The 27,109-nt window shown below is 38.5% G+C and overlaps 1 protein-coding gene across 1 annotated transcript; it reads right to left on the bottom strand.

The window, feature by feature from the left end:
- ppil2 (peptidylprolyl isomerase (cyclophilin)-like 2) lies at window positions 1-26,826 on the bottom strand. The gene is made up of 20 exons (XM_046035729.1): window positions 26,668-26,826; window positions 26,430-26,479; window positions 24,521-24,566; window positions 24,202-24,264; window positions 23,626-23,677; window positions 23,252-23,303; window positions 22,827-22,918; window positions 22,425-22,514; window positions 22,250-22,325; window positions 21,941-22,101; window positions 18,929-19,004; window positions 17,702-17,808; window positions 14,089-14,178; window positions 11,562-11,595; window positions 8,551-8,668; window positions 7,803-7,859; window positions 4,482-4,554; window positions 3,702-3,764; window positions 2,108-2,250; window positions 1-254 (listed from the first exon to the last, which is right to left on the bottom strand). The coding sequence occupies exons 1-20, from the start codon at window positions 26,697-26,699 to the stop codon at window positions 149-151; spliced, it is 1,581 nt and encodes a 526-aa protein (XP_045891685.1). The 5' UTR covers window positions 26,700-26,826; the 3' UTR covers window positions 1-148.
- Window positions 26,827-27,109: the final 283 nt, after the last annotated feature.

Raw genomic sequence — 27,109 nt, 5'->3', positions numbered from 1 at the left:
TTTGGAAAAAAGTAACTTTAATTTGTCATTTTCACAGGGCAACAACAGTACTGAGAGATAATAGACACAAGTATGAATGAAATTAATTTTGCTCGTGCTCAACCTGACCAGTAAAAACACAGACTGGAGAATGCTGAATGTGTCGGCGCTACCAGGAGCTGAAGTCTCCAAAGCTGCTCTTGCCTTTGGACTTCTTGGCCACTGCTCCTCCGCTGGTGGACGGCCCGCTTTCATCTTCAGCAGCGGGACGTTTTCTGAGGGAGAAGAATATGATGTCATAATTAGCTGTTTTTCCACAAATGTGTGCTTCTTGTTTCTTGTAGACTGTGTGATTCTCTGATCTTTTCTTACTTTTGCCTGGGTTCCTGCTCATAACCCTTTTCTCTTTGTAAATCAGGTTGTTTATGCCTTTGTATAATACAGACCTTTCAGGTTTCTTCTTCTGTAGGAGGTGAAACTATAGCCTCGCCAAGTATTCAGAACTTTTGCTTGTCTCTTTGTGGTCTGGCAAGGTCATGGATGAATTTGCATGAGAGAAGATGTTCTTTTCAAACAGGCTGTACTACAACAGTTTTCTCCTGCAGTCAGACATCAACATGAACTCCAATCAACATGACTTCTTATGAATCTGACCTTTGGAGCTGCAACTAACTTTTTTTTCTCCATTATCAATAAATCTGCTGATAACCTTTTGTTAGTCAGTTTATAAAATATCTGAAAATAGTATTTGTAATCACACAAATTCTCACATTGGAGAAACTTGCACGAGACAATGTTTGGCATTTTTGCTTGAAACAGGACTAAAACAATTAATCCATTATGAAAACAGTTGACTGATCAACTGATTATCAATTACCACCCGTATTTCCCTAACCTTAACCCCACCAAACCTTCACCTTACCTCAACCATTACATAATTATATAATAATACATCTAGATTTCCCAAATTCTCTTTCTTTAGCTGCCTCGTGTTTTCTCACTCGAGCTTAACTGGTGAAAACAGCTGCCTACGGTTTTATATGCGAGGATGTGAGTGGTGAGATGCAATCATAGAGTCAATGCGCAGTTGGAAAGCAAACAATTAGCCAAAAGTGGTTTAGAAATGATTATCTCTTGATTAAATGTCAAATCATCAAAAATATTGCTCGATGCAGGGTTGGGAATAAAAAAATTATCTCATGACTTAATAGAAACCCAGAATCAAGCACTGTTTTTACACAGCCTGACATCTAATCCTCCACTGTATTATAGTAAAGTATGTGAACACAATGACAGGTAAGACGGGTACATTCTGAAGATAAAACGTCATCAAAAACAGAAAAATCATTAGCCTAATTATCTCTTGATACACACTAGCCAGAGTACATTTTCAGTTCAGTTAGTGCACCTTCTTTTAGGATAATGAGTAATGTCAGTATTCCCACAGATGCTCCAGGGTTATACACATTGTGCAAAGTGTCTTGTAATGGCTTTATTTTTTTTTTCTTTACTGAACAGATTCTACCTAAAAAAAAAAAAAAAATAAAAAAAAGGATTCTACAAAAAACAAACCTAATGTGGCAAAGGAACAAGAATCTGATGTGTATCATTGATATTACTTTGAACAGTAAACTAAAGTGAGTGCAAATTGTTTTTGTGTTGTTAGACATAAAGTTAAAACTAAAATGAAATATATTGTAATATCACAAAATAGTATACCTGAACTCAGCACAAATATGGTCTGGATAATAAACCTGAATTATCCCCATGGGGAAAATGGGTAATCTTCTCTATAATTGGCAGTTTTGCACATTATGTTTCTACTCATTCTGTGTAGCTATGTAATCATCATGTTTTATCATCCATTCATTACTATCCTTTTTTCAGAAGTCACTCACATCAGACTTTGGAAAAAAATGTAATACAGTTTGTGTGGAGGCCAGGTAAACTTTTTAATCTAAACTTCTGCCTGAAATCAATATACTTTAACTTGCAGATGCAAATGCAGCTTTTATATACGTCACAGTGATGCACTATGGTGGAGTCACTACCACAAGCAGAAGCAGAGAGAAGATTGTAGTTTGGTGAATAGTAAAACAGTATGCGTGTGTGTGTGTTTTGTCCTCACGTTGTGGCAGGGTTGATGTATTTCCCTACACCCGCTTTGAAGGTCTTGGGCGCCTGCTCCTCCTTGGCTTTCTTCTGGGCGATGCTGGTCTGCTGTTTCTCCTCCTCCTGCTTCTGCAGCTCCTTTTCTCGCTCTGCTGCAATCTGCAACACACAAATCATAGTTCCCACACATACATACAGCAGGACTTAATGCTCAGTAACTGTTACTTCCCTGTGGACACTTTCACCGCGCAATCTGTGTTTCAAATGCAGGTGGGACAACAAGCATTAGGTGGAGTGTCTCCGCATGACTCTGGGCAAAAACTCCTTTTACACTGACAGAAGATTGTCATCTGTAGTTAGAGGGTTTGATGTAAAATGGTTTCACACACCTAAACACTACTGTACTCTGGATGGATTGTTTGGATTTAAAAATCAAACAATGGCTGTTAGGTGAAGTGCTGTCCTCCAGCTTTAATTTTAGGGTAAGCAGTGGAGTAACTGTAGCTCCTAGATTATCTGGCTGCACTGTTAAAAAACTGGAGGGACTGTATATAAAAAGGGCCAAGGTTCCTACACCGTTCACGATGGTTGAGTGACATAATGATATAAACCACTTGACAAAAAAGTATCAAGCAGCAGATATTTTTCTATACAATTTCTACACAGGTGGGTATGAATCTCTTTAATATCTGCTGCTGTATTACACCATTGTAGGTGAATAAATCAACAGCTTTTTTAAGGCAATATTGGATTTATATTTTGCATCAATATGATTCAGTTGCTTTTTATTTAACAGGTATTCATTTTATTTCATGCACATCTCCACTCAGAAATGTACAGTGAGGAAAATAAGTATTTGAACACCCTGATATTTTGCAAGTTCTCCCACTTAGAAATCATTGAGGGGTCTGAAATTGTCATCGTAGGTGTTTAGCAGAGTATAATACAGTAGTATTTACATTTTCATGTTCATCTGCTAAAGGGGGAAAGGCTGTGCTCTGTCGTTAAATTTCTGTTTAGATATAAAAACTTGAAGCCTAATAAACTGAGAATGAACTTTCAGTGAAGCAGGAGACATCTGTGTCCTGCAGTTACTTTTTAAAAATGAAAGATACTTGCATGTGCATAGATTGTGGACTTTTAAATAAGGGGAAAGCAGATTAAATGTTTTTTTTAATTAACAAGGAATGTGAACCTTTTTGTGGAAAAGCTTATCAGACATAAATTATTTTAAAAAGGAGAGTATCTTATTATGTCTCAGAATATGTCCAGAGGGGATTTTAATGAATTATTTAAAACCAGGCATTACCTTACAGTTATTTTATCTGTAAATGTTTTCTCAACTGCCCTTAAATAGGTGCTTATCCATATTGCCCACCCCTATTGACAACCTCAAAACAAAATAAAATGTTTTTTTGTTTAAACTCAGTCCCTGTTTCAATTCAAATGTGCTGAGTACAGAACAACAATGAAAAATGTGTCACTGTCCAAAATACTTGCGCTGTAAGTACACACACTCAACGAACACTCAGCAGATAGGAATTTTAGTCTTAATGTGTATCATAAAGTCGGGATTGTTCATGTCCGCAAACAGAGACAGAGATACAAACCTGAGCGTCAGCCTCTTCGTACGGGTCCACGAAAACAGTCGCACTTATGATCTTGATCTCCGACTGTAGAACAGAGTCAACAGAAAAAATTAGGAACCAAAAAGCATTTGGCTCAAGCAAAGGAAAACTACAAACAAATTCTAGTATCATATAAACTATCAAAGACCAATCCCTATAAAATCTATTCTCTAAAATACCTAGAAATAATTCTGCCGATAAATTGAATAAACAGTAATTTTGCGGGACAAACTTCTTGAGAACTGCAACTCAAGGTTTTTGTGAAGAAAATGAGATACTGACATCAATAGAAAATTGGAAAAAATATAGTAGCTGCATTTTTTATGAGTTTTGTTTTTTTACAGCTCATTTGTAATTTAGAATGACACAACACCTCTGATTGCAAAGACTGAATTTAGCCCCTCAATTGCGTTTTGACTCATCTCTCACTGGCCCCTGCTTACTGTCTTGTCTGAGCACCTGCCCTTTAGATGATCCATGTTCGGGTCAAAATGACACAATAGCTGAGTCTTTTACTCTTCAGCTGCAATCCATGTTAGTGATCCAGGACCTTAAAGTGATTCTGCAGTTGCACTCTGTAATTTGCCCTTGACAGGGTTGTCAGCTACATTTCAAGATTGTAAAATGAAACGTAAGTTGACCCAAGACAAAATATTGGACTGACATTTCTCTGATTCCAGTAGAGTACGCTGATACATTTCATACAAGTATAATCAGATCATTTTTAAGCCAATCCAGACCTTAAACATCACTGATTCCTACCTTTGGTTTGTCTGATTTGGGATCACTCTCCACATTCTCCATGGCTGTGAGTGTTTCAAATCCACCAACAATCCTGCAAAAGAAAAAAAACACAAAGCATCCTTCATTTATACATCGAGGTAAGAGCAAGAGAAACCAGGGCACAACACAGGTCCCAGATCACTTTGATCTTCGACAGGGAAGATAAAACGACGGCAGCATATCCCTCACAACAAAATATATAATAAAATATAACCATTAGAGACTTTCAGTGTTGACAAGATTCAGCCACTTTTACCATTCAAAATGACAAATCCTATATAAAAACTGATGTGCGCAATAATGACAAGAGGGCTGTAGGGTGATTTCGAGGAGAAGGGTGCAGCTAAGATCAAATCCCTGTGACACCATCCATCCTGCTGAAGTGCCCTTCAGCCATCTCAACCTGTAATGTTTTAGTTTTCAGTTTATATCAGATCGTTATTGTCCCACAAGAGGAAATTCTTTTTGCAGCAAGGCAGCATAATGAGCGTACCATTAAGCGGCTGAGGGATTTGTGCAGACCTCATTATATTCCTCAGACAACAGTGAACATGAGTTGCTGCTAAAAGCAAATGTTTACACTCTTTGTTATTAGCACATTGGCCTCATGGTGTAAACACAGAAGAAAAACGAAGCGCTGAAGATGTAGAGACTGTCAAATGCTGGGGGCCAAGAGGCGAACTGTTACCGACTCCCCTGGTGCAGATCACTTTAAGAAGTTGCTCTCACTTTGCTCTTTAAACTGCAAAGTCTTTATCCGGCTGCTCCAGTGGGGGCTTCCTGTTACCATGTGTAGTGTGAGAAGCCTCGCGCACACATATAAACAGTACAGTTAGTTAGGAGGGGGTGTCTCAAGGGCCACATGTGCTCTGCTTCCACATGTTCAGATGAACAGAGGAGCTCCCACACTCAATGACTCGCTGACAAAAATAATAATAGGTTATCTATTAGTCCAAAACTATTACCGTTCCAAAAATGTTTTCATGCCAAGGATCGGCCAATAAATTGGCTTCAGTTCAAACATCACATTTTGTCTCACATTCACTTTAACACTACTTGCATTTTTTTATGTCATATAGGACACTCAAGGAGTTTCCAGATCAGGGATAGTGCAATTTCTTTCATCATAGATGTAGTCAGAACAAAAGCATCAATATTCCCACATAAAGCACACAACAGATGACACAGTAACCTACGGTATTTCACATGTATCTCATTCTCTCTCATGGTATTTGTAATTTTTATATGATGATCAAGATCTATTGTCAAATTTCAGGAAAATCATTTGAGAAATTGCTGCTGGACAAAATAACCGGCCAGGTAAGTAGGTTTTGGCTGATCCAGTGTATGAAATACCTGTCAAATCACAGTACTCAAAAATGATATGAAAATCCAATTTTGCCATAAAACAGTAAGGTTCACTGTCCTGCAGGATTACTTGCCGTGGCCTATTACAAGCAGAAATGTTAAAGAGATAGCTACCACAGTATAAAAAGTATGCCAAAATATCTATATCTTCTCATGTTAGTCATTAGATCGCCCTACATTCCTAGACAAAGGGAAACCCACTACGCTTTTTGAAAATTGTTAGGAAAAGTCATCTGACAAACATTAGGCATCACATCTACCCTTTGAAGATATTCTGAGAGGATTAACATCAACCCAGCCAAAGGGATCACCAGTCACTCAGCTACAAAAGAATACATCCAAAAATCGATCATTAAGACAACTTGTGTGAGAATTAAGAAAGTGTGTGGTGTCCTTATTTTTCTATTCATCCCTGTTCCCCAGCGGTGTTGTCAAGTGAGATGAGTAAAAAAGAAATAAAAAAGAACAGACAAACCCAACATTTGAGGTCAAGGAAAGGTCAAAAGAACTGACATGGATGACATGGAGAGACCACTGTCTGAATACCAAAAAATAGATACTTGAACCCAGAAATATCGCAGGATCCGATTTAGAAAAGAGCCCTGAAAGTATTTTTGTCTGTTTATACAGTAGGATGGATAAAAGCAGTTGTTGCATGTCATTTCCCATCTCTCTCCCCCTTCATTTCCTGTCAGCTCTCTACTGTCAATCCCCTAATAAAGGCATACAATAAAAAAAAGATTCTGCAGACAGGCAGAACACAGTGGCGGCATTGTGGATTATCAAAAGGCAGAACACACACACACACACACACACACACACACACCTCTATCTTAACCCTCAAACTGTGTCTCTACCCATTGGGATCTAAATTTTTGTCGCCTCGGGGACACGAGTCCTGATTTGTTAGTGTGCATTCAGGTTAAAGTCCCCATCAGGATATAACAACTTCACACACGTACGGACTTTGTTAATTACCTGATTAGTTGAGTAGGAAACAATGCCAAATGTTCTCAAATGTGAGATTTTGCTTCTTTTTTCACTCTTTTCTGACATTTTATAGATTAAATGTTTAACCAATTATTAAAATAAAATAATGTATATATGTTGATCAATAAAGACAATCAAGCAGCCTTAAAGCCTAAAGAAATGGCAGTGGAAGATCCTCTCCAAGACTCCTGGTCCTGAGAGACCAGTGTAACTCATACAGTTGAACAACCTGGCTGTGGTCACTCCTTATCAACCAAACAAACAAAAAGACATAGAAAAAAAGTGTCCAACCTGATATGCATTTAAAAAGAACTTTCCTCTGTAAAAGAGTTCACATTATGCATAGATCAGGTTAAGTGGACTGCCACCGTCAGTCCCATTAAATGTGCAAAGACTACATTACTACACACCAAAAAGCTGGACGCAGAGGTAAAGCAGAAGCTTTGTAAGTGCGGTGATCATGTGAAGAATCAGTCAGTTGAAAGCAGTCTGAATATTTTTAGAAAACAGCCAGGGTTTTCTCCAAAAAGACAGCCATTTAAGATCATGCTCAGCTCAGCGGAGAGAGAGACAGCAAGAGAGAGCCATCAGTTTAGATTCAGCATCTTCTAAATGTTTCACTGCTCTTGGCCAGGAGTCTGACTGGAAGTCACAATACTGTTTGTACTGTCTGGTGCTCCAGAGAAGCCAAATATGTATTAAAGAAGAATCTGAGAGGACGAGAAAGACAGACAGAGAGTGAGGAAGAGGAAGAAGACAAGAAAGCTAAAAAAAAAAAGCTAAAAAAAGATCTGAAACGAAGATGAGGTGCCGACGCCCTTCAAAGCCATCTGCCTCAGCTGCTAAATTGAACAACACCCTGTTACTAAGCCAGAGTGAAGACAATTTTAAGGAAACAACTAAACACACAACATTTATAAAAATTAAAAAATGACAGTTTACCTTCCAAACACAGTGTGCTTCCTGTCGAGGTAGGTGCATGACCGGAAAGTGATGAAGCTGAGAGAAAGCAAGAAAAGCAATACATTAATTTTAAGATTCAGTAAATGAATAAGTGAAAAGAATTGGAAGTATTGGGAACAAACAAGAACTTTTTTAGGGAGCCTTGCCTTTACAATAGGTATAAAAGCCATGTCTGTTTACATACATAAGTATATCAGTATTTATTAATGTTCAGCACTGTTTCCCCACACACAGACTTTACTTGGGCGGGCCGCCCAGGTCTATAACACATTACAACTACGTTAATGTACTGCGATACATCTGTTGATGCCAGCATCAGCAGCACAGAAGGGGTTAAACTTGTTACTACATGTATAAACTAAGGCCAGGTTAAAATAAAGTGTTACCAAGAAAATCTGCTTAGTTTCAGTTTTACCATCCGTGTAGTATTACGTAACTAATAAAATACTTTAATTATAAATGTTCAAATTTACTTTAGTAATGAAACATTTGTCAAAATGATTATGTTATTACTAAATAAGTAAAGGCGATAATACATCAAATGTTTATCTGTGCATCCAATATGATACTTTATCTCTGACAGCATTGAGTGTTTCTTGTCTTCTTGACGGGGGGGGGGGTCAGCAAAGAAATCAAAAGAAGAAGAAGAAGAAAGACAGAAAAACAAACACAATATTATTCTCTGTCTAAAGTTGAGGAAAAACTGCATTTTAAAAACATTTCTTACAATTGGGACTTGTTGGTGTTTGGACCAGAGTTTGCCATGCTGAGAATCCCCCTGCCGGTATGGGAGAGGTTGGGCCGAAACTCATCCTTGAAAGGTTTTCCCCAGAAGGATTCCCCTCCTGGGAATGGAAAATGTTGGTGAGAGAGGAAAGATAGACACAAAGAGAGACATTTATCTGATTATTACTGTAGGTTGGCAGACATTTCAACATCCTCAGAAACATGAAGTTAGTATGTAGTATGATATACAATATCAGTATCTGGAGCTACTAGCACAAGCCATGTACATACATGGGTATGCATGAGATAAAATACACATTCCTGATCACTGCAGGGAGGTGGTGAAACCAATGTGTAGTGCATCAAGCCATACAACATGAAACAAGAACAAGGAAACAGCAACAAGCAGATGAAATGCAGAGAACTAAGTCAACTGGATGTAATGGTGAATCAAACAGTTATGGACAATCCTTGACATAAATGGTATTTAAATAAAGAAGGAGGTTCTCGATATTCCGTTGATCAACAGTTAGCATGACAATTAACGTAGCAAAACACCAGCAAATGGTGGAGGAAAAGTTAAAAAAATTCAGCTTTGCAAATGTTTCACAAGGAAGGGAGTGAAACATGTCGGGTGTCAAGAACACACATAGTGAGTAAACAAGAAATCTCCACAGGGTTCCTTTAATGCATGAACAAAAACATCCTTGTTAAGAAAAAGAGAAACTTGGTTGGACAAACACTCCCAAGGAGAATCAGTGTGTCAGCACTTTCAAGCTAAAGTTCATTGATAGTTTAGAGTGTTAAAAAATTGCATCCGGGATTTAGTAAATGTAAAGAAAAGGTTGTACCCTTTTGGGCGGGTAATTCACTTAGTGTTTTTAAAGCTGTGATGCACAACATTACATTTCAGTATTGTGAAATAGTAAACCCATTAAAATGTATTTAGTTTGTATGAAAATTACACAAATAACTGTTTTTAGTGAGTATGGAAATTTTTGTATTGCATTTTCAATGAAACAAACAAAACAAATTATATACATATAATTTGTTTTGTAGGCCGGGGAATCTCTGTAGCACCACAATGCCTCATTTATAAACTGTATGTTGTGACACATTTTACCTGCGATTTGGACATTGCACTTCACCATATTGTGATTTCAATAATATTATGATTAATTGTCCAGGCCTACTATTTATTCAAATTACTGCACCTTAACAGAAATAAGGCACCACGTATTTTCATAAGACGCAAAGGACCTGTTTGCCCTTGAACATGGAGCCATGTTGAGAGCCTTCAGCTGTGAATCATTATTCAGACTGACTTCTTCATTAAGAATCATCATGATGAGTATACAGGAATACGCACTGCAGGAGCTTATTGGCTCCCAACAGAGGGAGAGGATCTGTCGCCGCTAGGTGTGTTTCACTGCCCTGCATCCTGCCAGCTGGTGTACGTACATGAAATAACGTGTATAAATACACTAAGTACTGCATGTGTGTTTATGCTACGATGTAAATGCATACTCCCAACCAATCAACTCTTCAGAGGTTTTGTGCAGCTTCCCCCTGGTAACATTTTTGCATAATTTATCATCTCGCTGACATTTTGCTTTCAGTATGACTGGATCATAAATGAAGGGAGAGCGAGAGGGGACGATGAAGAGAAATGAATTCTCCCCGAAGAGTTAACCAATATATCAAACTGCATTCCCTTGAATTAGTTCAACAGTACAAGCTCAAACTTCAACCTACTGAACATGTTTAACAGGAAAGAAAGCAGTAAACATCCTCCAGTGACTGAGAGCTGTGAAGCATCTCCACTAATTAAAACATTAATTGGGCATTTCATAATACAGGAGCATGTGCTTCTCACTTCATATTTTGAATACCTGTCTGGGATTTCATTTACAAGTCAATGTTTAAAACATTTCTTTCTCCAAAGCATCTGATTCTGACAGGTTTTAGATAAATGAGACTCTTCTGAACTTGGGGGAAGTGTTAACGCTACAATGAGCAGTTTGCCAGATGCATCTCTTTCCAATTTATTTGCAGGCAATGAAAGAGGGATTTACTCAAAATGTGTAAATTTTTGTAGGATTTTCTTTACTTTTCAATCTCAAATCAAAATGTCAAGAAAGTATCACACCATGGTTCAACCTCTTACTTTGCCATCACTAACCCCAGACACAGAATCTGGAAATAAATGAGCATGTATTGTGCAGATAATGAATGTTTTTACTGTACCCAAAATACACACTCCCTTTTTACCCCCCCAGTGTTCCTGCATCTTCTCTGAGCAGACAAATCACCTCTTCAAAAATCATAATATTAAAAGATGAAATATGTCACGCTGCTTTGGTCTGACAAGTTAAAAAAAGATACTTCAAACAAAAAGAAGGAAAACAACACAATGCGTGACTTAAGTCCAAAGCTTCACAGCAGCTGCCTGTGTCAAGCTATCGTTCTTAATGATATGCAAGTAACTGCACAGACTTAAACACTTAGGGTCTGTTTATGAGTTGTGTGCACACGTTGTTTGGTCCAGGTGATGAGGAGAATTTTACCCACAAGCCAGGAATTCTGCACCTTCATAAATCTGTCCTGGTGGACACATTCTGCACAGCATTCAGAGAAGAGGTACAAAGCACTCTTTGTGCTGCAACCTCTCAGAGCATCACAGACGACATGAAGGCAGGGAATTAAGTGTATGTGGCCTAAGCAGTCAATTACAGTGAGCTGTCTTTTAAAAACAGGAAAATTACACCAAATGCTGGTTGACTGGTTGTTCACCCCCCCCCCCATCTCCACTCTTCATCCTCTCTGTCTTTGGTCTCTGTCTGTGTGTATGTGCGTCTCCTGTACTCCCATGTGCTTTCAAAGGGTATATTTAGTAACACTTTTGAGTTGCAAGTGGTATTTACTCAGAGCTTCCAAAAAGGAACTATTAATAATTCAGCAGAGTTGTGTTACGTAATTCAAAATGTGGTTTAAGTGCAGGCCTCATCTTACCTGTGCCGGTGCCAGTGGGGTCCCCTCCTTGAATCTGGAAACAAATAAAACTCTGTTAGGTTTAGCTGACGTAAGCTGCTGCACACTGAAAGCCTAATACAGGTTCATCCTGCGATTTCCGAAGAGTTGATCCCGTTACTTATAATGTCCCCTATCTGTAAAGTGGTCAAATAAGACTTTAAATTAATCTTACAGTATTTACTTTTGTCAGTGCTAGTAGCCACTGGCAGTGCTTCCCAGGACACAGGCCTCTTTGTTCATTGTTTAAGGCTCAACTTTCCTATTTGTGTTTTGAGTACTGCTCTGTGTATTTCTTTGGACTACTTGTTTAAAGATACACTGGGGGGATTTGCTGTGGAACAAAGTTTTCATGAGTGGGTCCCTGTACTGTTTCTGTGCAACAACACAAAGGGCTGGCAAAAACACTCATTTCACCAACTGTATTTTCCACTTTTAGGTTTGAAATTGTTTGGCCGGTCATATACTACAACACAGCTGAGCACTTCAAAATGACAGAACGGCAACAATGACGACCGAAGAAAGCAAAATGAACTAAAAACATGTAAATAATGTTCAAACTCTTCATCTGACACTGTGTGCAGTGGTGGCACTATTTCCATGGTTAAGTCTTAATTTACTTCCTCGTATCACAAAAACCTTACTTATTATTTGTTATAGTATTCTGTAGCTAGTTACATTGAATTTAAATCAAATTGATGTAAACACAGAACATAAGGTTTGCAAAAGTGTTTTGAGGTAGTAAAGAAATGCATTCAACATGTTTGTTAGACCTTGAGGTCATATACACATTGCCACATAGACATATAAACATGTTTGGTGAGATATTTTTAATGTAAACCAACTGTATACTGCAAAATCTCTACAGCCAACCATTAACAGAACTTCATGGTCATTCAAACATAGAGACATACACCTTCTATGGCTGTGTATATAGTTTTGTTTAACATACTTTGAGAGATAAAACAAAATGATGGCAGTGTAGTTTCACTTCCATGTCACACTACATCACCAGCTAAAATGTTTTTTTTGATGATATTTTTGTATTGTTTCAACAAACACTAATCAAAGCCCATGAATGCCTTTAAGTTCCCTCACTAAATGGAGACAGCAGATTTATATAAAGTGCAACATTGCAATGTAATGTTTAAGAAGTCCCATGTACCCAAGTAGATTCACGTGTAAAAAAAACTTGCATCACAGTTTTCCCTTCACAGTTTGAGCCTGAGGTGTAGCAACTAAGTGGGCCTCTCACATGTCTGTCACAAGTGAAACTGTCAAATTCTTCTCAGGATGTTCAGTACACTCACAAGGTCCTGGTGAACTGCATTAAGGGAAGTGAGGGCCAAAATTCTGTTCCCATTAACACACTGCTTGTGTTTGTTGCTATGAAATTATTCTCTCAAAGGCCACCCTCCTCGCCTTTTAAGTTGTGGAGGATAAGTCGAAGGCGTAAGTGGCTGGAGTAATTATGGATAAACAATTCACAGCTTGCCACTGTGTATGAAAACCAAGGGACAAAAAGAAAAGAAAAGGTAAGGGTCCTCCTGAGACCAGATGTCCACTCAGAGGCACTTTAATTATGGGAGCGGCAGCTCTGAAATAAACATATGAGCGGCTGATCAGAGACCTGTCATTTGAGATTCTCAGGCTGGGTTAAGAAGCTTCAGTTGGAGAGTGAGTCAGAAACAAAAGCTGTGTTTAATCATATCCGAAGCCGTAAATACTAAGATATATTATTATTCAACAAAAGAAAAGGTAATAAAACACAAGAGCATGGTTAGTAATTATTAATTAAAATTCTAGGTTAAAGCTAGTCAGACCGTGAGTAACTTGCACTACCTCTATAAAAGGGATGTGGTGGAAGACAAACCCACTGAAATCTACTTTATGATTTCTAGTGGCATGAACTTTAATCGCTTACATTTATATAAAATGTCAAAGCAAGGAGCAATATAAGCCACGTTATGTAAGGGGCACAGCAATGTTGATGGATGTTAAAATTCAGTCCTAAGTCACCCATCCTTATTTACTAACACACCACTGCATTGACAACATGCACTGCTGTTGAGAGAATTCAACCAATGGCATTTCCAATAATGGGACAGTCCCTCTGGGCCTAAAAACAAACAACCCATTTCCAAAATTGCTAAGATATTTTTTTTTAATCTGTGAAGACTGTATCACCTGGAGTTTGTCAGACTTCCCCTTTGACCCAATGTAATCTGTCCAAAATTCAGTTAGGGGTGTGGGTGGAAATCCAGTTTTAGCATCCCCACATTGAGCGTTTGTCCTCTGCATCCAAAATTTACAAATATATATATATATATATATTTTAACACATGACAAATCTGACAAGTTGTGTGAAAGTTTGGAGATGCTGGTTTGCTAGCCAGCTACACTGTACAAATGAGAATAAGCCAAAGTCATTTTAAGTACACTGGTGCACTATAGTGGAAGTAAGTTACCGCAGAAGAGCATTTTTTTTTTTATCTGCTAAAGTCCTTACCATGAAATTCCGGATGGATCTGTGGAAGATTGTCCCGTCGTAGTAGCCTTTTTTACACAGACGGATAAAATTCTCTCCAGCTTTGGGAACCTGGCAGAAAGAGCATGCAGAGATAGTTAAAAAAATATTCTGATGTAATAATTCATATATTCATATGCTGTCACAAGCCATGTCATAAGATGTTCTTGGCTCTGGATGATACAGTGTTATTTGGTGCATATGCCAAATAAAATTACTTTGACTTTGATACTGACCGGGTCTCCACAGCCAATAATATCAGCTGCTCTATAAGCTAATTTACTAAATTAGCACTGAGGACATAGAGACTAAACATAAGTACAGGCACAGAGTGTCAAAGCCTTCTAAGAGTGTGTTGTGTGCCAAAATCAATTGAATGGCTGTAATAGGAGGAGACCTTTTTATAAACCCAGTAACATACCTGCACTCACACACTCAACCTTGTAACATTTAGATAAATAATGGTGAATGTCAATATCTGCCTGCCACATTTATAGCAGCCTAGCCTGGTGTCCTTTAATAATCACTACATATAAAGATATTATCCTTGTAGCTGCTTTCAAACTACTGCAGATAAATAAATCCTGGGTAAACAAGGCCACATCATGATGGTCAGAAGTGTTAATATCATGACACCTCTTCATACCTTATTAAATCGGCTAGAAACTTAACCCATATAAAAATGAAACAGGAAACTACTGCATACAAGAGTGAACAGCGAAACTATTCAGGCAATGGAAAGCATCACTGAAGACACTGATTAACTACAGTTCAGTGATGCTTTTGTAGTTCAACTGTGAATCTCTAATGTTAAGGGGCTAAATAACAGACTTGATCATTTGTACCCACAAAGGGGAGCGATGACATAGCCATCTCTTTGCACATCGCTGCCTTTAGTGACAGGGGGGTCAGAAGACACTGGACAGGTGTTGAGCTATACAGGCAGGTTATACTTCATCTTCCAGGTGGAGCTGACAGACCATGGAACATTCACATGAACAAAAAGTCACAGGTTTGCAACTCTGTCTGACCTGTTAGGAAGTGTTTGTTACACACAAAAGTCAAGTAGGGTTCAGGTAGCGTGCAACTGCTGCCTGAGGCAGACCTCACGTATCTATGTAGCTAGAAGCCAGGCTTAGTACTCTTCTACAAAGCTACTTTGTTGGTGTAAAAAACTCTTGCTGAAGGTACATGCTGGGTCAAAAATAAAACTTTTTGGCATCTTGTAAATCATTACAATGTACCCACTGACAGAAGAGAATTTTGACTGAATGGCACTCTGGAGGCGTGGCTTTGACTAAGACGCTGGTCAGGTCTACTGTTATTAACGGCAACAGCCTTGAGGAACACTTCTGCGTGTGTTTGAGTATGTGTGTGAAACTAACTTATTCTCCGTAGCAACAATGTTTGGTGGATTCCAAGAATCACCAAATGCTTTCGAAAAAACCTATTTTTATTCATTGGCCTTTTGCTGTGTGACAGGTTCTTCTAAGCTCGACTGGTCTTATTTCCCCCTATGTCTCAATTTTGCGGTTGGGGTTCAACGCTCTGCCTCTTTTTCTCTCCATTACAAATCACAGATTTTCAAAGAACTCTGGTACAAAGAGGCTTATTGTTTTAAACCAAAGTGGACAGACTTTAGCCGTAATATTGATTTTTGCCATTGAAAAGAACACATAAAAAAGTTATTTAATGACAAACCGACTGTTACAACAGATTACTAGTACATGTATGAATAAAATGTACGACAAGCCTTTCCTTTTTCTGTGTTTACCACTGCTTTCATCTTTATCCTTTTGATTTTTCACCAGAAACGTTCACTCAGAGATCTCTATCTGCAACACTCAGGCTTCTTCTGCCTCTTGCTGCTGCTGCTGCCCTGTAATGGTGGTTAATCTGCCGTGTCTGCATGCATGCTTGTGTGTTTGTGTGTTAGATTGCGCCTGGGAATGTTTAAAATGTAACCCAATTTAGAAACATGCCTAGGTGCCTAAAATTATCAGCAATCAGTGATGTCAGCGTGGTTTGCTGACGCAGGCAGAAAGGAAATTCCTAATTCATGTGTGCTTGCAGGCTCTTTGTCAAGTATTTCCCAGGCTAAAATGTTGGGGAATAAGGGGTGTACAAAACTACATTAACACTAAAAATGCACTTATAATCCATTTTAAATGATTTTTTTTTTGCCAGACTCTGTGCATTTATTATGTTTTAATACGCTACGTAGTAACTTTAATTTCATGTTTTCACCCAAATCTCACATTGGAACATCTGAAGAATACTGTAAATGGTAGTAACTATTGTGTCTTAACATATTTATTTTTAGCAGTATGAATTTGTTTTTTATTATTTAGGCAGAGGTAACTAATAAGTCCTTTTGGGCTTTTTACCCCCTCTCCCTGCACATCATTTCTTTGATTTTTGTCTGTATCTACATTTACATCTTAGACACCTTAAATCATTTTTTAAAGTAACACAGTTACCCCATTTCATCCCACTCAGGTGAAGTCTATCTACCTTATCCACGGTCTTTTTGAATATAATGAAACTGTTATCTTCCTTGATATCGTGTGTGATTACGGTACAGGCTGCGTCATCCAATCTCAAACATCTGCCCCCTCAAATTTCACCCAAGATGGGGACAAGGAGGGCAGGGGTGACCGAAACATCCAAAGCTGGGCGAGCAAATGGGCACTTAACAGGGCGGTGGGCTCTGGAGTGGTCTGACTGAGAGTGTATGTGACAGTGAAACGGCTCTCATTAATTCATAAACAGCAGGCCACAAATAGAGCTGCAATCTTGTGTGAAAACCACAGGGGAGTAAGGTGGGGAGGAGGAGGAGGACGTGGGGCGCAGAGGGCAGGTTGTCTAACCATTGCAACTTTCCCCCTCATTATTCTGATTCGACAGCTCAGAAGCCAATGAAAACCAAGCACATGAAGCGCCTGGTTACCAGGGCAGAAAAGCACTCCTGGAACTCATGCCGTCTCTCTGGAGCCCCACACCTAACCTTAAAAAGGTGGTACACAAGAAACACATTTCTGTCAAGATGTAAACTTGGCACCCTGGGGGACAGACTCTGCAAGAGGCAGATTTCAGTGTTTTGGATGTGTCACCCTAAGCACGATTTAACCATTTGTCTCAGGCCGAACCCACATCACGACAACACTATTTGACAACCTTTTACCTGCGAATTAAATCAGCAAGTCTGAATCAGCACCTCACTGTCAAGAACACCAGTCCTCTTTTATAAAACTATATATTTTGTGTTTATATTTACACATTGCTTTTACACGTTTTATACTTTCAACCTTCCAAACACTACCTGCCAAAGACTGGAGAATATAAACCTGATGTATAATCTCCCTTTTTCTTGCAGTTCTATCCTTCAATGATCATGTGGACATTTTAAAAAAGTATGAGGGCTTGCTAGGTTGATTGACAAATAAAGTTGTGAGTTCCTGACTAGAAGATGGGGAGACACAGAAACTGTGACTGGACTTCCCCAAATGCTACAACAAGTACTAGCTTTATTTCTTTCATTTGTTTGGTCTGTGATTTTATGTTTCTTTGTGTATAAGAATATGTGCGTTATTACCTTATCACAGTGCAACTCAACATTCAGGTCTCCCTTGTTTGTGTGTAGACGGACGTAGCCTTTTTTCTTCACATACTGGTAACGCACAATGTCGTCTGTGATGGCCTCTATGACATAAAAATGCAAATTGTGTTATTTTAATTTTTCTTTACAGATTACAGCATTTGACATTATGACTGGCAAATCAGACGGGAGCTGTTATTTTGAAAAACAATCAATTCTTCTTATTGATTGTTTACAAGTCTCAGATTGATGTTGTTGCAGGTAAGATCTGACCTTCAAAAATCCTGAGAGCCTCTGAAGTGCAGGTTGTTATTTAGATTTATGCAAGTGTTTAAATTCAAATAGCTTTTATTAATTACAGTTTAGCCTTTATACACAACAGTGTAATTAAAAACGTTATTCAAAGAAATGACAAAATCTGACAAAAAATAGAAAATAGAAACCTGGCCACTAAAATATAAATCCTTTGGAGAATTCAACAACTCGTATTTTAATATACATATACGTACTGTAAAGACAATGTTACTTAAGCCTCGACTCGACTCTTTTGGTACAAGGTATTTTTCTCGGTTTAATTTTCCACTGCAGATACAGTATATCCTCAATGTAGATGTGATTCTAAGCTGATCTTCACAGCGCCGCTGCGTGAAAATGCCATGACATCATCTTCAACGCAACAATTGCAGTCGTTACTGTTGGTGGAATTGCGCAGGATGTCCCTGTTGCACAAGGAACTGTTCTTTCTGACCAATCAGAGGTCTACAGTGCTCTTTTAGTATGGGGTCAGCTCGCTCGGAATCTCGACAAGGTAATAACCAAAAAAGAACAATTTTAAGCGAGTTGAGGCGAGTTGAGCCGTGCCATACCATGGAAATGAGGCATTAGACTAAGACACACATCTCCAAAAATATCTGGCATGTTATGTTTTTTTTACAAAACTGAACTAGGTCACTAAATCCAAACATTCTCCCGCTCTTCTGAAGTCTACTGAACCTACTATACAGTTGCATAACAGCAAATCTCCCCCATGGAGCAGCTCAGAGGCTGACAGGAGAAGAAAACAGAGTTGAACTGAACAGCTCCCACTTGCAACTACATTTGACGACGTGTGAGCATGAAGCTGCACTGAACTGCAAGAGAGCAGGCATGACCAGCCAGTCTTCCCTGGACAAATGAAGATTAAAGCAACAAAAGACAGAAGAGGTGTGTGAGATGTTCACTTGCCTGCTTCGTGTGTTGTTGCAGGAGTCATGGCTGTGGATGTAAAGGAGGCAGAAACTCTGCCTGTGGAGTAGTGAGCCTTGGGGGAAAAAAAAGACAAAAATTAAAAAATGATAAATGACAGTTGTTATGTTATGTTGATTAACCCTACCCTACCTTTTAAGCACTTCTTCACCTGTTAAAGCATACTTTTATGATGTTGGTTAACTTGTTGGGACTGTCTTCAAAAACCATCAAATGGGCAGATTTTAGTTATTCTCTCAAAATAAAGTAGATTGAAAAGTGCTGAATGGCCGAAATCTTCGCATCAGTACAAGTCAGATCAAGTGATCAACTGATGCTGACTAACAATACAATCAAACTAAGAATTTTGTTTAATGCTGCATGACCAATCCGGTCACTGTCGAAGATGGTGGTCGTATATGGGATGACACTTGTCTGAAAGCTCAGGAAAAAGCTACTAAGTGGACCTTGAGTTCAGATTTTCCAAGATTAAGAATGATCTTTCACACTCAATTATTTAATGCTCTTTTAAGTGTAATAATGGGTCTGAAATGGCACTGAGTTGAGTTATTTAATCAATTAGACAAAGAAAACAAAATGTATCATTAAGGTCAAGCAAAAATGACAAAATTTGATAGATTCCATCTTCTCAAAATGTGAGGATTTGCTGCTTTTCTTAGTTTTATATCACTATAAAGTGAATATATTTAGGTTATGGACTTCAATTTGAACACGTCGCCCAGTGCTCTTGGAGAATGCGACTGGTGTGATGAGAGATGAGACAATATTGAGAATAAACATTACTTGCAGCACTTATTTGTATATTTATCCTCACTGTGAAATATTCCCCTGGAGATCAGCATCAGCTAAATACGCCTAGCAGGTTTTCTACTCAAGAGGCACTTCAACAGGGCAGACACTTACTCGTTAGAGGAGCTTGAAGTTTCATCCACCAGTGGAAAAATAATCTTCCCCACTCAACCACACCTTTTTCCAGCCACATACTTGGCTGGTCCCCTCATTTGCGCTAAGCGGTGCATCAAGTGCAAACTAGCTTAATGATGGCCTCTGTATGATTAAGAGCACAACCCCCTCAGCTTGGAGGCTGTGCTCTCTACCGTCTAATAATTAAGGGGCATTGGAGATGCTTTAAGTTTCTCTGAACTTAAAGTAGATTAAATTAGTTGAATAGTAATATACAACATCCAAAAATACCGCAAACAATGCAGTGAGATTGAAGGAGTTATTTAAGTCATTCGAATGACAACTCAGGGAGATGAAAGCGAAGAAATGAAAATAGATTTCTACTCAAGTCTAGCTCAAGTCTACTATACAGTCGTGGTTTAGCATTCTTCTGCTCTAGTTCTTGTGAAGGCGCATGAAAGCACAGACTTTACCTTGTGCGCTCCGTCTGACCTATATTGCCTGTTCTCTCAGATGCTGTTAGAGCGTCACCTCGACGGTGAACTCGAGACAAAGACAAACCAAGGAAAAGCTCTGGCGCAAAAACGAGACATGGCGTAGCATCAAAGGAGAGCTGATAAGAAAAGAGGTGTTCAAACTGAACCAGACTTCACCCTCATTTATTCAAGGACACAGTCACGGTGGTAACGTGGCTGCGGATGACCTTTGTTGGTTACACATCTGTTTTTGACTCATGACTGAGAGCAGGCCTGGAGGAGGTTACAGTAAGTCTCCAGAGGGCATTTTTAAAATAAAGTATATAAACCTGCTGCATATGTAAAGAGGCCTCCGTTCCAAGTCCATGTCTCGCTCAGGTTCATGTTTTAGCCCACGACATGTTCATACTGCCGTTGCTATAATTCATCTAATGGAAGTATAAAATATTATCCATCTTCCTCACATCATTGTAAACATTCTTTGTTCTGTTTCAGGGTGGAGCTGTAAGTCTTGTTGTCCACAATGCTGTCAGCGTATTACTGTGCGTTTGGCTCCCTCCAGTGTTCAAAGTAAAAAATACACTTCTTTACCGAACTAATGCACAACTGAAGAATTGATTGATAAATCTGATACATCATGTTTAATCAATTATTCAGACTAGGAGTTGCATTGCTTTAAAGCTCTTGGAAACTGTCTAAATGCCAAAACTTCCTTTTTTTTTTTTTTTCATGATTCAACAGCTAAGACGCCAGGACACCATGTGTTATGATGACTGAACGCTCCAGAAAAAGTTGGGACTGTTTTGTCAAATTGCTGTTTTTTCAAGTTCAAGAATGATCTTTGGCGCTAAACTTCTCAGCCAATGCGAAGTACTAAAAATGCTATGGATTAAATCATAACGATGACTGTGATAGCAGGTCAGCATATACATTTCTATGATATATGAGCAAACAAAAGGCAGTAAGTGCACCACAAGTTGGTACTATTTTGTCAGAAATAAAAGATACTTAGAATTTCATGCTTTACTGATGATGCTAGAAAATTCCCCCTTTGTAGTTGCCCTCTTCCATGGGGGCAGAGGTCAGCCTCCTTTGTTGACTAACGACTTCACCTGGTCTTCCAGTCGAAGGAAATTGGATTTTTGAGTATCATGGGTATCATGAGTGTCAAATACTTGACATTAAAGCTACAAGGAGGTCAATGAGAACTCATGGTGAAGACTTTATTTAGCCTGAACTTGTCTTGACCTCAGCCTTGACATGGCTGGAATTACACATTCATTTAAATGCAATCTAAGTCAATAAACAGCAAAACTTCAGCAATGTTTGGCTGATTGATTATCTCAGACAGTCTGGGGATTTGAAGCTGCAGGCGCAAAGTGATCCAATTGCTTCAATTACCATGTAAGATTTTGGTGATTTGCTTTAACAACTTCCATTACTAGGCTATATAGATATTGGAGACTAGTTTCTTTATGGTCTTTGGTGGTTCTCCATAAATATCTCCACCACTTACTTTCTCTTTCCATTTTGTGTTTTTTAATGTCATACTTCTCTCTCCTTCTCTTGTTGGACTGTGCAGTTTTAAATTAGCATCAGGGATTTTGCTTACTGCGTTTAATTTGTCTGTCTTCTTGGCCTCTGGTTCCTTCATAGTGGACGCCAGAAGCTGATCCCCCTTGTAGTCTTTGTACAGCTCCGCTAAGGTCTCCCTGGTCTCCAGGTTGGTTGTCTTCAGGTGGTACCCCGGTTGCTGCTTGGCCTTTTCCTCCTCTGAGCCATGCCAGGTAAAGGAGAGCAAGAGGAAGGAAATGGTTTATATATGGTTTTATATTCCATGAAGACTCCAAAGTAAGTTTAGCCTGGTTCCCCATCACAAACGGTTGATTAACATATGACAGATATCAGTTCGATAACTTACCAGGATCCAATACCTTCAGGTTGTTTTTTACATGGAAGAAGTTGGAAACATTGAATTTATCCAGGTTTGTGGGATCCTGCAAAAACCAAAACATTTTCACCACGAGACTAAAGGTTACTTTCCCTAAATGACGTGTTTTTTAAAGTTAGTAAACCAAAATAAAGCAATAACCCACCTGAAGTGTTATGATGTCCTTTCTAGTAAAGGGTTCGTCTGTCAGCAGATCTTTAAAACTTTTGGTCTTAATGTTGAGTTGCTCAACAGCCTGAGTGGAAACAGAAATACTTAAGAAAACAAAAGCCTCCCTTGAAATTCACTAAGGTCACATAAAATGTATTCTTTTATACCTAATTTAATTGATTTTTAATTGCCGTTCAACAGTAATATGCTTGTTTGTATTTTTGATAAGACAATTAAAAAAAAACAAAAGGTGGATTCTTTTTTGTCAAATTGATCTGAAAAACCAGAAGAACTTTTTCTGTACAGTGCATAATCCTCAATTTGTTTGGAAAAACGTGTTGTACAAAACAAATTTGGGTATGAGGATCAATGCAGGGAAAGTGTGCAGTTCACTCACCTCATGAGAAAAAACGTTGCCGGTGACCTTGTTGGCAACAATGTGAGAATTATTTGTGAAGACGTTGTACAGAACAGGGCAGTGATACTTCCCTGGAACAAAATGAAAAGAAAATCAGAAGCAAGGAGAGCAGCAGAGTCACTCTCAGTCTGTTCCACAGGCCGAAAACTCATCTCCTCCAGAAGTCAAGAAGTTGCTCATGTAATGTGCTCCGTGCTGAATTATATCATCTCTCCCACATTTTCCTCCTCCACTTGCTTTCATTTGCTCTTATCCCTCTCCCAAAGTGACCTTTATATTCCTAACTACTGGCTGATACTGAAAATTAAGCTCCTTTCGGCTCTAATGACAACCTATTATATCCGTAGTTTCAGCGTCAAATCCTTTAAGGTCAAAGTGCATTGAATGAACATTTGCATTTTTACCATCGTTGTTCTTGGCAAAGTTAAGTTTGATGAGGGACTTTGCTTCCAGTTTCTGTGGTAAAGACAAAAAGTTTAGGTGTTAGTGTGCAATCATAAAAATAATGTGATCCAAAATTTGAATAATTTGGTTTCCCTTTTCCTTAAAAGGCGCTGAAGGCATTTTACAAATCTCTCACAAGAGATCATCTTTGAGCTGATGTTTTTCCGCTTTAATATTTAATAATTAATGAATAATAACTGTACTTAACTGTATAGACAATAGTCAGTGACATACTAATGTACTAAACTAAACTAAAATATGAGCATAGATAAGTAGATAAAGGAGAATCTGTCAGATGAATAAACATGCTGCTTGGCGTGTGTTTTTTGCTTACCTCTCCAGTGGTCGGATTAGTACCATACTTCTTGATCCATGGGACGATGCTCCTGAAACAGTGGTAGAAAAGGAACTCATCTTTACCGATTCGGTTTAAAACCGATAAGCATGTGTCGACAGCGTTGTGTAATTACTCTCAGATTTAAGGTCAAACCAGACACAACAAGATACCACAATACATATGAGCTACAATGTGTTTTCAACTATGTTCAGTAAGACAACAACAATAAAGACGCAAGGTTTGAAGTTGGATTACTTAGAGCTCCATGTATGAACAGTTGCAGAGATATCTTAACCTGAACTAGTGTTGAGCTGTCAGACAAACTGACTGACCATCAAAGTCATCAACACTCCTCCACTAGCAGGGCAAAGAAAGCAATAAGACACAGATGGTATTTGATTGGTTTGAGTGACCAACTAGATTGTGATATTGTACTTGTTTTTCTTCACAGGTCTGTCTAGTAGCCTGCATGTGTAAACCATTATTACCCAATGGCCCAGAGGTCACTAATAGTCAGACATGCCTGTTGTAAAAATGCCTTTTTTCTTTGTTTAAATAGCCTCATCTACTTACAGCAGGTCAAAGACAACTCCCTCTTCAGTACAGACAGGATACTCAAACGGCTGAAGGGACAAGCTGAAACGTTTCAGAGAAAATAGTTAAGCCAAAATTTGACAAATGGTAGATAATTTACAATTATTCAGCAAAAACACATGTGTAGCCAGATTTTCATAGATTTGATTGCATAGATTTTTACCTGTCCATGCAATATACTGGTGTCAAGTATCCTCTACTACTGGCCAGAATGTTTTAGAGGTCTAATGCCAAATTTATTGTGCAGAATACAACTAAGACAGATTAACCTCTCTTGGATGTGATAAACAAGTCTTACCTGCAGTGGTCAAATGGAAGCCGTCTGAAGTTTGCCTGTGGGATTTCTGAAAATCAAAAACATAAAGAAAACATTACATGGCATTCACTTCAATACATCCACTTGACTCTGACAGACATTTTACAAAGTGTGAAAAGTTACACTTCACGTTGTTTTGTAGATGATGGGTGGAATCATGGATGTTACAATAGTTTTACTATTAAATTCAGGATAGTAGTATAGACTGAGCTGCTAATGCATACTATAAACTTTAAATAAACTAACGCAGTCTAATACAGTGGTTCTCAATATGAGGTTAGAGACCCCCAGTGGTCGCAAGATTATTAACAGGATAGGAAATCAGAAAAAAACATTTCCACCACACAAAAATCACATTAAAATTGTCAGTCTTTCATCTTATCTTAGCATTTTTTCAGTGAATTACTGGATAATTTTACCATTTCCTGTAAAAGCTATTCAAATACAACAAGGAAAAGGAAATCGTCTTTTGATTTAACTGTTCACAACTGGTAGACATGTGCAACCGCTGACAAGAGGTTGCAAGTAGACATTGCTTTGTTATAAGGAGTCATAATTTAACAAAAAAGGTGGGAACCCCTAGTCTAATACAGCAGACCTGCAATAAATTCTAACTTCTTGAAGGTTATAATGATCAGTTTTTGTTGAGAGGTGTTGATTATGGTAATTTTGGTGGCTGTAGTTTGTATTGCTGTTAAACATTAGTTTACGCTTATTGAAATAAATAGGGTGGACAAAAATATTAGTAAACACAATAAAATGCAACAGCAAGTTGAATCAATGCCTCTTTAAAACTGTTGATGCAACTGAAGATTATAACCTTCATGAAGGTAGGGTTTATTTTAGGGCCATTATATTACATATGTTTAATAACTTTCTTTAGCTTAACATAGCTTTAGCTTAAATCAGAAGTGATTGTATTTACCCCCTTCGGACGCAGCACTAGCTACTATAATAATCTCTCCACTAGCCTGGGTCCCCTTTTGGACAACATTCAGAAAGAAGCCCGCAACCTTGGTGTAATTTTTGAAGCTCAGGGGACCAAAGTGGTGCAGTCCTGTTTTGTCCAGCTAAGACAGCTAACAAAGATCCCATCATTCCTCTCCTCTGCTGACATACAGAAGGTCATGCATGCCTTTATCTCCTCAAGACTCGACCCCTGCAATGCTCTGTATTCTAGTATTAGGAAGGGAAGCATTCAGAGACCGCAGCTCATTCAAAATTCTACAACCAGGCTTTTAAGAGGAGTGACCACATCACACCAATCCTTGCCACCCTTCACTGGTTACCTGCGAGGTTTAGAATTGATTTTAAGATTTTACTAAGGGATAGGTTCCTGCCTGTATCTGTGATTTGACAACTCCCTACGAGCCGGACCGGTGCCTGAGATCCTCGCTCTTCTAATGGTCTTGTCTTGTCACTAAAGGTGACCAGGCTTTTGCTGTTCAGGCCTTCAGCTGTGGAAATCCCTACCTGGAGATCTCAGGCAGGCAAACTCAGGGCCTCTTTTAAATCTCTTCTTAAGATAGCATGCTGTTTTTATAAACATTGTATTATTCTGTTATTGTTGTATCATTTATTGTTGATTTCTCAAATTACTTTAATTATTTGTTTGTTTTTACTGTACATCAATTTGTAACTTGGTTTTGGTTTTGAAAAGTGCTACACAAATAAAGTTAATATTATTATTATTATTATTATTAGATTTCATTAGTTTTAGCTAGACCTAATAAACTGGCAACTAAATGAAATCCAGGGTGACAATGAGCTGTTAAGAGTACAACAATACACAAAACACAAAAAGCATAAATAAACCAAACAGTAACACTTTGTTTTAATCTGGTAACAGTTGGTGAACATCAGAAAAATATCATGTCAAAATACTACTCACCTGTTCGCTTTCCTCCATAAAAGTTTGTGTACTCTGAACATGTGATGTACCTGTACAGAGGACAAAATATACATTTAAATATAGGGGGAAGACAAAGAAGCAATATTAAATACAGAATAAAGCTACTGTAAGGTAGCAGCTAGCAGGACTCTAGCAAACTCTTTTAGCTAGCTAAGCTAACAACAACAAACGCATTTCAGTGGTTCGGTGTTTTGTTCAGGGGAAAGTTTCTACTTACATTTTATCTTTTTGGTGCTGTCGCTTCCCCATCTTGAGTTTTTGTGCAGGTCTAAAAGATTATTTACTATAAAACGACTGAATTTGCCGACAAAATCACACAACCAGTGCGTCTCTCGTAACTTCCTGTTTATGTTCTTTGTCGTTGGCATCATTAACGGAAGACGACTTCTAACAACGGCCCTCTGCCGCCCTCCACTGGGAGAAAAACACGTTTTCACTCGTTTGGTCTCTGCTTGCAAACCCCAAATGTTTTACATGCGTCAGTATTGTGTGAGAGAGGATCTTAATAAATATTAAGCATAACGGTTTTTTTTATTTTGCTTTTCATTTTCTTCAACTAACGATCCCAAAAATGTCAAGCTGAAACAGGTCCCTACACCTGCAGGAACATACGCGGAGCAAGCGGCTCCAAATTGAATGGCACAAGAGATTCCTCATGC

This window comes from Micropterus dolomieu, linkage group LG21 (assembly GCF_021292245.1).
Source record: "Micropterus dolomieu isolate WLL.071019.BEF.003 ecotype Adirondacks linkage group LG21, ASM2129224v1, whole genome shotgun sequence".
Taxonomy (NCBI): Eukaryota; Metazoa; Chordata; class Actinopteri; order Centrarchiformes; family Centrarchidae; genus Micropterus; species Micropterus dolomieu.
This window is presented reverse-complemented; position numbering and strand designations above follow the sequence as displayed.

Excerpts from the sequence above, each read along its gene's own strand:
- ppil2 (XM_046035729.1), bottom strand. The coding sequence starts at position 26,699 with ATGGGGAAGCGACAGCACCAAAAAGATAAAAT. Across the intron at positions 22,102-22,249 it reads CCTGAAGGTATTGGATCCTG|AGGAGGAAAAGGCCAAGCAG; the intron begins GTAAGTTATCGA and ends GGCATGGCTCAG. Across the intron at positions 14,179-17,701 it reads TTGAGTTGCACTGTGATAAG|GTTCCCAAAGCTGGAGAGAA; the intron begins GTAATAACGCAC and ends TCTTTCTGCCAG.